The sequence below is a fragment of the Microcebus murinus genome, chromosome 19 (genome assembly GCF_040939455.1).
Source record: "Microcebus murinus isolate Inina chromosome 19, M.murinus_Inina_mat1.0, whole genome shotgun sequence".
Lineage (NCBI taxonomy): Eukaryota > Metazoa > Chordata > Mammalia > Primates > Cheirogaleidae > Microcebus > Microcebus murinus.
Genome location: NC_134122.1, coordinates 30,824,461 through 30,837,520, shown reverse-complemented (window position 1 = coordinate 30,837,520; position 13,060 = coordinate 30,824,461). Strand labels below are relative to the sequence as shown.

Here is a 13,060-nt window from a genome sequence, read left to right as displayed (position 1 = left end):
TTACTGTAAGTTAGTTATTTAGCCAGCTCCCCTGAAAAGATACATTTACATTGTTTCCAAGCTTCTGCTACTAAAATAATGCCACAGCCAAATGTCTGTACATGTCTTTGAGTGTATGTGTAGCTGCAGAATCAAAGAGGATGCCCATGTGCTTACAACTTCTGCCACACAGTCTTCTTGAACTGTACCAACTGAAGCTCACACTAGCAATGCATGAGATGCTTATTTCCTCTAATACTGGACTTATATGGTTTCTACCTTACGTTTAAAACTTTAGTTCATTTGGAATAGGTTTCACTAATACAGGAAAAACTCTTGAACATGAGAAGAAAAAAGACCAGCAGCCCTTCAAAAAATGGGCAAAAGATATGAACAGTCATGGAAACAGACCAGAAAATAATCATTAACATATGAACAGATGATCAAACTTATTCATAAGAGAACAAAATTAGATACTTAGATATTACTCTTCACCCATGTACTGGTGAAAATCCAAAGCTATGACAACCTCATCTATTGGTGAAGATGTGGAGAAATAATCCCTCTCATACAATGCTGATGGGAATTCTAAATGGTACACGTTCTGCAGAGGGGGTTTTAACAATGCTTAGCAAAATTACACATGCATTTAACCTTTGACCTGGGAATCTTGACTTCTACGAATCTATTTTTTACATACAGTTTTTTTTTTTTTTGAGACAGAGTCTCACACTGTTGCACGGGCTAGGGTGCCGTGGCATCAGCCTAGCTCACAGCAACCTCAAACTCCTCGGCTCAAGCGGTCCTCCTGCCTCAGCCTCCTGAGTAGCTGGGACTACAGGCATGTGCCACCATGCCCAGCTAATTTTTTCTATATAGTTTTAGTTGGCCAATTAATTTCTTTCTATTTTTAGTAGAGACAGGGTCTTGCTCAGGCTGGTTTCGAACTCCTGACCTTGAGCAATCTGCCTGCCTCGGCCTCCCAGAGTGCTAGGATTACAGGTGTGAGCCACCACGCCTGGCCTGCATATAGTTTTTAAAAAATGAAAGATAAAAAAGTGATAAAATGGAGAAGGGAACAATGTGAAGAGAAAAGAGATGGAAACTGGATTTCTCTCCAGTGTTTCTTATCTTAGTATATGATCTTTGGAACAATTTAGTATTTTACATAATTAAAAACAAAACTATTTCAAAAAGAAAAGACACAGAAATCCCCAAAACTTTCAAACATCTTGAACAAATGAACCTTACTGTATATAAAGTTGGTGATGTAACCAACTAACAATTCACATTACTTTAGAACACAATATTTTGATTATATATTCCGTATTCATAGAAGGATATATACTAAAGACAAAATGAATCACGAATAATTCTTACACTGACTTCAGAAGTCTTACTGTTAATAATGACACTGATGATGTTATTTTGAAATCGTCTGTACTAGGATCAATCAAATAAGTAATTATGGACTAACATTTTTTATGTAAGAATATATAAAAATATAAAATCAAAGAAATTATGTAAAAAATCCAGCCAATGTGAATCTGATTTTGAAATATTCAGATTTCAAATTCCAAGGGGCAGGGAGACAACCAAGCTCTCTATCAAAGATTGCCGGAGTCAATACAAAAGGATACACGTGATAGTTTAAAAGGGCTCCCACAGGCCAAAGTTGGAAAAGTTTGTGCATCAAAAATAATAACTACAATGCATTGAAAAACATGAAATGTTTACAAAAACTCAGAAGTTCATAAAGATAGCAATAGCAAAAACCTCACTGGTCACCTTTGGCCTTAGCTAAGGCATCGAGCCTTATTGTCCTGTCATTCCTCTGAGCAGGACCTTTTCTTCCATATAAAATTTCATTTTATAAGTGTAGAGGATACAAGAGTATTAGAGTATCACTATTTGCAACCTATTTTAACAGATCTAGGTAAAATGCTGATAAAATGATAAATGACTGATAAAATCATCAGGTCAAAAGGTCACAGAAATATTGAAATGAATGAATCAGAATGACAACACCTGAATCGAGTGATCAATATTCGTATCACTGAAATTGGGAAACCAGATATTATTTGCATCCTGATGTGATACAATAGGAAACTCACAGCACCACCTATGAAGTATTCTTCTAAAATAATTGAATTTGAATCTAATCAAATTTCAAGATCAAAAAAACCATTTACATAGAAAACAGGGGATAAAGTACATGTTAAAATGACACCATGATGATGCAAACTAAATCCAGAAAGTGGGGAAATTCTACACAAGAAAATGATCTATTTTTTTCAAAATCATGAAAAACAGGAAGAAGTATTATAGATTAAAAGCACCTAAGAGATATGTCAATCAAATGCAATGAATTGATTTTTCTCCTGATTCAAAGTAACTATATAACTGGATAGTTTTGGGTAATAAGTGCAATTTAAAACATGGAGTGAGCTTGGGCAACATAGTGAGACCCCATCTCTAAAATAATAAAAAATAAAAAAATTAGCCGGACATGGTGGATCATATCTGTAGTCCCAGCTACTCAGGAGGCTGAAGTGGGAGGACTGTTTGAGCCCAGGAGTTCCAAGCTGCAGTGAGATACGACTGGGTCACTGCACTCCAGCCTGGGCAACAGAGCAAGACCCTATCTCTTAAAAAAAAATATTAACTAATATTAAAGAGTTATTTGGCCAGGCGTGGAGGCTCACACCTGTAATTCTAGCACTCTGGGAGGCCAAGGCAGGAGGATCGCTCAAGGTCAGGAGTTCGAAACAACCTGAGCAAGAGCGAGATCCTGACTCTACTAAAAATAGAAAGAAATTAATTGGCCAACTAAAAATATACAGAAAAAATTAGCCGGGCATGGTGATATATGCCTGTAGTCCCAGGTACCCAGGAGGCTGAGACAGGAGGATTGCTTAAGCCCAGGAGTTTGAGGTTGCTGTGAGCTAGGCTGATGCCACGGCACTCTAGCCAGGGCAACAGAGTGAGACTCTTGTCTCAAAAAAAAAAAAAAAGTTATTAACAAAAATAGGAATATTGTGGTTATTAATGTTTAAAAAAAGTCTCAACAGTTAAAAATACAATGAAGTACCTGTGAGTAAAATGAAATGTTTGCAATTTGCTTTAAAACACAAGAGCAGGTAGGGCACGTGGCTCATGCATGTAATCCTAGCACTTTGGAGGGCCAAGGCAGGAGGATTGCTTGAGATCAGGAGTTCAAGACCAGCCTGAGCAAGACCCCATCTCTATTTAAAAAATAAATAACAAAAAAATAAATAAAACAAAACCCAAACAAAAACAAATTGAGGGAATTGATGGAATAGGACTAATGAAATGCAGTTAACTACAAAAGCTACATGGAGGTTCATTATATTTTCTCTCCTTCTGTGTATGTTTGAAATTTTACATAATAAAAAGATTTTAAAATAGGAATAATAAGTGTGTACTTAACAGGGCTGTTGTGATGATAAATGAGGAAATTCATTTCAAATGCTTAACATAGGGCCTAGCATGGAATAAGGGCTTAAAGTAAAGGTTATTATTATTATCCTTTTTTTTCATTCTCACAACTACTCTGGCTTAGCCTTCACCTTTCATTTATATTACTGTCAGAGCTTCTGGGCTGATGAACTTCTCTCAAATTTTTCTCCTCTCAAAAATCTTTCTCCATAAATACTTTATCTTTTTCTCTAGCTCAGGGGTCCTCAAACTTTTTAAACAGGGGGCCAATTCACTGTCCCTCAGAACACTGGAGGGCCGGACTATAGTTTAAAGAAAACTATGAACAAATTCCTATGCACACTGCACATTTCTTATTTTGAAGTAAAAAAACAAATGGGCAAAAACACCCGCATGTGGCCTGTGGGCCGTAGTTTAAGGACACCTGCTCTAGCTATTGTATGTTGGGTACCCACTTATTGACAGGAAGGTAATGAGTGCTTTTCTTTCTTTTTTTTTCCTGAGACAGAGTCTCGCTTTGTTGCCCAGGCTAGAGTGAGTGCCGTGATGTCAGACTAGCTCACAGCAACCTCAAACTCCTGGGCTCAAGCAATCCTGCGGCCTCAGCCTCCCGAGTAGCTGGGACTACAGGCATGCACCACCATGCCCGGCTAATTTTTTCTATATATATTAGTTGGCCAATTAATTTCTTTGTATTTATAGTAGAAACGGGGTCTTGCTCTTGCTCAGGCTGGTTTCGAACTCCTGAACTCAAACGATCCACCCGCCTCGGCCTCCCAGAGTGCTAGGATTACAGGCGTGAGCCATTGCGCCCAGCCATGAGTGCTTTTCAAACATTACCTTTAATCATTACAATGATTGCTGAAGAGCAATGAGAAAAAGAGAGGTTAAGTGATTTGTCTGCCCAAGACCCTACAACTACTAAGTGTCAGAGCCACAATTTGAACCCAAGTCTGTCTGATAGCAAAGCCTGCTCTGTTCCCTATATAATACTCCAATCCTCTTTCTAAAATAGAATTATGACCACTTCTTGTTTAAGAAACTTTCATTACATTCTAAATGCCTATAGCATAAATCTCTTTGATGACTCAATGCACTCCGGACTCAATCTACCTTTTCAATCCCATTTAATACCATTTATTGAACTGTTTATCCTTTATCCATTTATCTGAATTAATAGTTTTGTCTTGGATCAGGATTCCACATATGCACTCGTTTACTTCCCAGGCTTTCAATTCTGTTCCACTGGTCTACATTATTATTCAAGGGTTTGTACCTTCTCTTAGCTTAGTTAGAGACAATCCTAATTTCTGACACATCAATTAATTAATACTGGGAACCCATTTCCCCCGCACTACAAAAGCATACCTGTGAGAAGCCTCGAGTAGAGCTGTAGGAACTTGTGATGGCATTGCGACTGCAGCTAGGGATGCCACCTGTGTATGCGCTTGCCAAGGAGCTCACAGAAGAGGTACGGGACCTCTTATTCACATGGTCCTCTGAGCTCTGGGAATTGAGGCCTCTCTTCAGAGACCCAGGCCTAATAAAAAGAAGATAGTTAGATGTACTATTGACGGTAACACTCTTTTAAGGTTTCATCTGTGGTCATGACACCTTTCTTAACAAACATGAATAAAAGAGGATAATGCTCTTAATTTCTGCTGCTAAATCGATCTCACAAAGTCAGTAGGGAAAGCCAAATATTTAAAACTTAAATAAAACCAGTCTAGAGAAAGCACACTAATCTACAGTGATAGACAGCAGATCAATGGATGTCTGGGGATGGGGGCAAGACTGGAGGGACCATACAGGGAGGCCATGAGGGAACTTTTGGAGGTGACTGTATGTTTATTATCTTTATGGTGGTAATGGTTTCACAGGGATATACATGTCAAAACATATACACTTTAAACAGGTAGTTTATTGTACATCAATTATACTTCAATAATGCTGTTAAAAAAATCAGAGTTAAAGAGGAACCAACCATTTTTTTCTAAGCCTCCAACTGAAACAGATTCCCTATATATATATCTCTCCCCTGGGAGAGTTGTCCAAGTTAAGTTATAATGTAGACAACTCAGTATCTCCTACAGTGATCCACGTCAACCATAAATCTATTTATTCTTATGTAAATGTAGTTCCTCTAACTTTCACCCATAAATCCTATCTAAAGCCAAACCAAACAAGTTATTTTGCCTCTTTCATGTGATAGTTTTTTTGGGGATCATTATCCTCCCTCCCTTATTTCCTTATGCCCCTTGAGATTTTCCTTTTCTGGGCTAGTACTTATACACCTCCCAAATCCCTTCACCCACCACCACCACTTCCCCTTGGGGCTGTTGCAAATCTCCTTAACATTTAACATCGTCGTTGCTTCACTACAATTTCAGTATGCATGCATCCTCTCTTGTTGTGTGGTATGCCAAACTGAACACAACACTCCATGAACACTCTGAGCAGAACTAAGAAAAGCAGGACTACCACCCACCCACCTCATTCTAGTCTTTCTTCTAACAGCACAGACTAGGAGCATGTTAGCTTTTCTGGCAGCCACATCATACTGCTGACTCAAATTAAGCATGTAAGCTATCCTTAAGTCTTTTCACACAAACTGCTAAGCCATTTTTCTTTCAATTCTTACTCCAAAGTATTTTTAAACTCAAATATTGAAACTTTATGTTTATCTTAAATTTCATATCATTGCATTTATGCTTTGCACAAAGCTTACACTCTTTCTATTTATGTATCTGGTTATCAAATATATTTATAAACCCTGTTGGACTTAGCATATTTCACCCATATTAATGCTAAAATATTAAAAGGAATTGGACAGAAGATAGCTAATTGTGGGAAGTTACTCAAAATATTCCTTCCTGATTTCAAAGATGTTAACCTGAACTAATTAAGTGATACAAAAAACAAAGAGGAAAATCTATAGGGCAGCCACTCTAATAATTCCATTTTCCCAAGTAGTTGACATTTTATCCAGATGGATTCTCACTTACTTAGGCACAAAAGAAGCAGGGACTCCATTGGCCACCAGGGGCTCAAATGCTGAATGTCCACTTCCACTGCTATCATGGCGCCTGTGATAAATCAAAAAATTCTCAATGAAATGACACAACTTCCTCAAAAAAATTCACAAGAGCAGGGATTTTGTCTTGTTCACTGCTCTATCCACAGTACTCAGAATAGGGTCTGGTACACATGGGTGCTCAATAAATATTTGCTGAATTAAAAAATGAGTGGAATCTTTGACTCCTTGGAAAGCCACAAATAATAATCCTTAATCCTAATTAACCTCTTAAATGTCCTCTCTTTCCATACTTTAGGATACTGTTTATTCCATTTTCATTAAGTTACTATATAAACCAAATAAGGAAATTGGTTTTAATCTCATTATTGATAACTCTACCATACTCTAGTTTTCACTTTTCTTTAACAAGTATTTCCTTCAGCACAATTACAACATTTAAATTGGTGGTTACCCAAATAATTGAACATCACAAAATGTGAAGGAAGACTTTGAGCATTCAAATATAAAAATTAAATTTAAAACATCTGTATCAAAAGTAGAGAGTAACATGGCTAATAGTTGTCAGCTTCTCTCTAGAAAGTATTTAAGGAAAATGTAAATTATAAAATGTATCTAACCTGTGCCTTAGGAAATGAACAGCATTGAAGCCCTTATTACCAGGCTCTTTCATGAAAGCCAAAGAAGGGGACCTATTAAGGCTCACAAACTGGAGCTGGCCTCTGTATCTTTATGAGAATGCTCCGTATTTCATCAAATTCTCAGGAGTCCACATGGGAGCCCTGTTTAGTAATCTACTGGGCCTGTTACCTTCTTTTATTTTCCTGGCCATCAGCAAATATTTGGTCTTCTTCCTCCACTGTCCTTTTCTTCCTCTCTTTGAGGGCACTCAGGACAGTTTCCTTCGCACATGGGTCTGGGGCATTACTTGATGGTGAGGACAGTGTTGAGCTGATTATCTGCTCTGGTCTGTAATGAAAAACAAGACTCTAGCAGTAAGATATTTTAATTACCATGCCATGTGGCACAGACTTAAGTCACTGAAAATCAGAAGCTAATCAATAGGCAAAAGTATAAGTTAGACTCACAGAAACTGTTCTTAGCAATTAAAGCTACTGTCAAGGGCAAAACATGAAAAAGAGAAGATTTTACTAGAATTTGGGATTTCTCATTAATGAACTGCTACTTCCTTTTTTTTGCTTTATAGTTGTTCTGTCAGAGGAACAAATGTAGAAGAATGAAGTGGACACAAAAGGGATAGTATTCTTCCAATAATAATACTCACATTGTGGGACGAGTCAATTTGCTGTCAGGAGGGGCAATCCTCACAGTCACTGGGCTACACACCATCTTGGAATTACGAACAGATAATACAGTCTTCTTTTGACAACCATTCCAGCACACTGTGGGAAGTACCCCCAGAAAGGAATATTGGGCCTGCTGGATCGGATACCGTCTTCGAGGTGTTATTACAAACCGATTTGATAAAGTCCCACAATCCCTGCAGAGAATGGGAGACATGTCATGGAACCAAAGAAGCATCAAAGAGTGCCAGAAAACTTAAATGGCTAAAGAACCACATGAGTTCAGACATCCTCCAGAGAGCTTAAATCTCCTTCTAAGCAACAGAACACATTATTTTTATGGCAACTTTCCCCTATGCCATCTAAGGGCAGAGAATGACAGCTGCTTTAACAGCTGTCTCTACAAGGGACTTCAACAATTTGAGAGGGAAATTGAAAACCCTGCCCACACAAGTGAAACTACAATGGGAAAAAGGGTATGTGTTGTTGGGGTGTGCAGAGAGGAACTTTATTTATTAGGAATCTGACATCTTCACTGATTTTTTTGTATTCTATCATTCAGCTTTTGGGACTAAATCAAAATGTCTTCTCACATCAGGTCCGGTGGCTAATGCCTGTAATCCTAGCAGCCTGGGAAGCTGAGGCGGGAGGATTGCTTGAGGCCAGGAGTTTAAGATCAGCCTGAGCAAGGATAAGAACCCATCTCTACAAAAAACAGAAAACCTGGCAGGGTGAGATGGTTTGACCTGTAGCCCTAGCTACTTGGGAAGCTAAAGCAGGAGAGTCACTTCAGCCCAGGAGTTTGAGGTTGCAGTGAGTTATGATGATGCCACTGCACTCTAGCTCAGATGATAGAGCCAAACTCTGTCAAAAAAAAAAAAAAAAAAAAAAAGGTTCTTTAATTTGATCAGCTTGGCTGGGCACAGTGGCTCATGCCTGTAATTCCAGCTCTTTGGGGAACTCCTCCAGGCCAGGAATTCAAGACCAGCATGGACAACATAGCAAGACGCTACCTCTTTAAAAAATGAAAAACATTTGTCCTGTGTGGTGGCATCTGTCTGTAGTCCTAGCTACAGGGGAGGCTAAGGTGGGAGGATCCCTTGAGCTCAGGAATTCAAGGTTACAGTGAGCTAGTATCCCAACACTGCAATCCAGTCCGGGCAACAGAGTGAGACCCTGTATCTTACAAAAATTTTTTTGATCAGCTTTATCAATCAAAAAGGTGTTTTCTGATAACACGTCTTTGGGCTCTGCTAAGTGATATAATTTTTTTTTTTGAGACAGGGTCTTGCTCTGTTGCCTAGGCTTGAGTGCAGTTGATAAAATTTCTTTTACTGTTCCAAAGACAAAAATATAACCAAACATACTACACAACTGATATTTTCACCCAGAGATATTTTCGTAGTTTATTATGTATTCTGCTAAATCTAGACTGCACTAAAATTCAGGCTGTTTTAAGAAGTGGAAGGGAATAACTTTGGCAACACAACATCTCATTTCAAGAGTTAGAGGAGATCAAGAGACGGCTGATACACAGCAAGGTTTTGTCAAAGAGGACAAAACCACACAAAATCCACTTTGGATGTGATGAAAAAGAAAATCGATTTAAAAGTCAAGCCCTCAATTTAAAGCCAGTCTATCCAGAGGAGGATCATGCGAAGATCAGTGTATCTTACCTGTGGGAAGGCCTCCTAGAGGATCGGAGAAAAGGAGTGGGGAGAGAGGGGTAAACGTGGTGGACACGATGGGTTGGAGGGTTGGTAGGGGAAGGACGGGCGAGACGGGCGGGTGGGCGGCGACCAGGCCTCTCTCGCAGGTCCCTGCCCTCCTGAGCGGGGGCAGGCTGCGGAGGGCCAGGTTTGCCCAGGTAACTGCCCATGAGGAGCAGTTCAGCAGGGTCAGGTCCTTCGAGTAGGGTCCGCGGCTCTAGAAGATTTCCGTTTACTGCAGACTTGGTCGGAGGCGAAGAGAGCAGTGTTCGCCGACGCCGCGCGTTCCGAACGAGCGAGGACAAGGCGCGCGAACCTCGGGGCTCGGGGCTCAGCCCCCACCAGGCCGCGGTAGCCCCCACAGCCAGCCAGGCCAGCGCAGCCACCGCTGGCACCAGGTACAGCACGAGGCCTAGCAGCGACAGGCCGAGGAGCGCCGCCCCGGCCGGCCCGCCGCAGCCCCCGCCCCGGCCTCGGCCGGCCCTGACACTCGCTATGGGCCGCCGCCGCTCGCCTCCTCCAGCCGCCGCAGCCGCCGGAGACATCGCGGCTCCGCGCCGCGGAGAAGACTTAAATATCCCAGCGTGCACCGCGCCGCGCGCTGCGTCATGGCGCGCCGTGTACGTCACTGCGCGCGCGACTGGGCGCGGCGACCGCGAAGGGAAACGCTACTGCCCGGCAACGCCTGAGACCATCCTCATTTGGAAAATGCTGCGCGCTTTAGACGCCCAGTGCTGGTACTTGAAGTTTCCCGCGTGGCTACACGCGCGGCACCCATCCGGAGGCGGTCCTGTGAAAGAATCGCGTTAAAAATAAAAGCACCAGAGAGCTGCTACTCATGTAATTCTTAATCCGTGATATTTTATAGGGGCTAAACTCCCTTCCAGGCACTGTACCTAGGCCCTTATCACAAATTCTATCAGCGGTCCTGAGTTTTTTCAGTTACTGTTTTCTGCCAAAGTATAAACAGCTAAAGGGAGATCAACTTCAACAGCAATAGTGAAAAGCAAGACCAAATTAACCACCCCTATTAAATGTGGTTCTAGCTCTAATAAATTGCGAATTAAACCTGCTTGTGTTTCAGGCCTCCAAGTTTGTTTTTGTGTGTTTTTTTTTTTTTTTTTAAGACTAGTCAAGTGCAGTAGTGAGGAGGGGGGAAAGTAGTAGAACAAGGAGTTCAATCTGTAACTGACTGTGAACAATCACGTGAGACAACTCACTACCTTCGGACCAGCCTGTTTTTGTTTTTTTGTTTTTTTTAAGAGACAGGGTCTCGCTCTGTTGCCCAGGCTGGAGTGCAGTGCAGGCTGACTGCAGCCTGAACTCCTGGGCTCAAGCGATCCTCCTGCCTCAGCTTCTTAAGTAGCTGGGAGTACAGGTGCACACCAACACAACCGGTACATTTTTCTTATTTTTTGTACAGATAGGGTCTCACTATTTGCTCAGGCTGGTCTGAAACTCCTGGCCTCAAGCAGTCCTCCCACCTTAGCCTCCCTAAGTTTTGGATCACAGTGATTCCAGGCGTGAGCCACTGTTCCCAGCCCACACCCCAAATTTGAGTCTCTGTGGTACAAATTGATAACATGGGACAATTACCTTCCAAATTTCACATCATGGTCCAGATATTGGGGTAGATTTTAAGGATTTGTGATTAATTTACCTATGTTATATTTAGCTGTCAGAGAAAGTAGATGAGTAGTTGCTTAGGGCTGGAGAGTGCATTGGAGGGTGGGGAATAGGAATAGAGAGCGACTGCTAATGGTCACAGGTTTTTTGGGGAGACAAAAGTGTTTTAAAATTAGATTGCAGTGACGGTTGCACAACCCTATGAATTGTATGGTATGTAAATTACATCTTAATAAAGCTGTTACAAGAAAACCTGGTAGTCTGCCAATCCTGACTTTGGCTTAGCTCAGCTTCCTCAGCCATTCATTCATTGAGTTATTCATTCCATGTAATGTTGATGAAAAGAGATTAAGGGGGAAAAATGCAGCGTCTCTGATCTTCAGAAGCTCTGTTAAGTAGGGAAGAAAGATGTGTAAATAGAAAGTTGCAATTCAGTGTGGTAAGTGTGATAACAGCCACAAAAAGAGAAGGAAGGAATGATCAAGGTAAAGTTAGGCTAGGAGGTGCTGCTGGAGCTGAGAGGGCTAAAAAGCACGTTCAAGGCAGGTGAAAGAAGCACTATGCAAAAGCACAGAGATGGAAAGGATGACGATGCAAGAGTCTCCAAACAGTTCAGTATAGCTGGAGACAAGGGTGTTTAGAGGAATAGTAAGGTTGGAAAGGCAGGCATGACTAAGAATAGATACCTCTGGAGCAACTCGGAGAGATGAGAAGCAAGCAGTTTGGATTTCAGCTCTTCCCGAAACCATTCCAAAAGCAATTCTGCTTGTTTAATATATTGTGATTTCACATAAGACTTCATTTGAAAAGAAAAGGGAATGGGCTGCGTTGCTTAAGAAAAAACCTCATTATTATCAGTAGAATAGTGGGTCAAAAGTCAAGTTGCAGAGGGTTCAACAGTGAATGGAAGGTGAGGAAATGGAGAAAATGACTGCAGATTCCCAAGAAACTTGGAAAATAAAGGAAACAGAAACATAGTATCGCTCAGCAAGAATCCTTTAAATTATCATATATGACTGGAATTCAGTGGAGGAGCTACAGTGTACAAATGCCAGGAGACTAAGATTATTAAGAATTAATGTAGGCCGGGTGCAGTGCTTCACACCTATAATCCTAGCACTCTGGGAGGCTGAGGTGGGAGATTGATTGAGGTCAAGAGTTCAAGACCAGCCTGAGCAAGAGTGAGACCCCATCTCTACTAAAAATAGAAAAAATTAGCCAGGCAACTAAAAACAGAAACAAAAAATTAGCTGGGCATGGTGGCAAGAACCTATAGTCCCAGCTACTTGGGAGGCTCAGATAGGAGGATCACTTGAGCCCAGGAGTTTGAGGTTCTTAAAAGAACCTCAAGAACCTCACCCCACTCTAGCCCAGGCAATAAAGCAAGACTCTGTCTCAAAAAAAAAAAAAAAAAAAAGAATTAATGTAAATGGAGAAGTTCATAGGCTGAACCTTGGGGCACCCCTGTGTCTAGAGAATAAAGAGATGGACATATAAAATGCACAAATCATTTAGTAAAACATAGATAAATACCACTGCATTAAAATTTAACACTTTTGTATGGGAAAAGACAACATATGCATCTAGAAGAAGCCAAGACTGGAAAAAACAATTCTAACACATACAACCGAACCTCTTAGTAAATAGAATTTATAAGGAACTCCAAAGAATCAATAATGAAAAGTCCAATTTTCTAAAAAGACACTTTGCATCTAAAAAAGCAATTTATTAAATAAGAAACCCAAATACTCAATAATACAGACATGTGTATATATATGCACACACATAGATATATATATTAACATGTGTATATATATGTTAGTAATCTAGGAAAGGTAACAAGATACCATTTTGCATTCATTTGCACAAGAAGAAAAATTTAATAATTCAACAAGATCAAATTTTGGCAAGGATGTAGAATAAATGGATTTCATATGCTGACTGCAGAT

General features: G+C 40.5%; 1 protein-coding gene across 3 annotated transcripts in view; it reads right to left on the bottom strand.

The window, feature by feature from the left end:
* The window catches only part of POM121C (POM121 transmembrane nucleoporin C), a 57,268-nt gene that overhangs the window by 15,067 nt on the left and 29,141 nt on the right, over positions 1-13,060 (bottom strand). For 2 of the 3 annotated variants that reach the window (XM_012742196.3, XM_075995370.1), the window contains 5 exons: positions 9,453-10,275; positions 7,758-7,973; positions 7,283-7,441; positions 6,444-6,524; positions 4,807-4,978 (listed from right to left, as the gene is read on the bottom strand). In XM_012742196.3, coding sequence (XP_012597650.2) covers positions 4,807-4,978; positions 6,444-6,524; positions 7,283-7,441; positions 7,758-7,973; positions 9,453-10,030 — 1,206 coding nt within the window. In that variant the 5' untranslated portion in view covers positions 10,031-10,275. The remainder of the gene's footprint in view (positions 1-4,806; positions 4,979-6,443; positions 6,525-7,282; positions 7,442-7,757; positions 7,974-9,452; positions 10,276-13,060) is intronic. The other variant, XM_012742197.3, reaches the window with a different exon arrangement.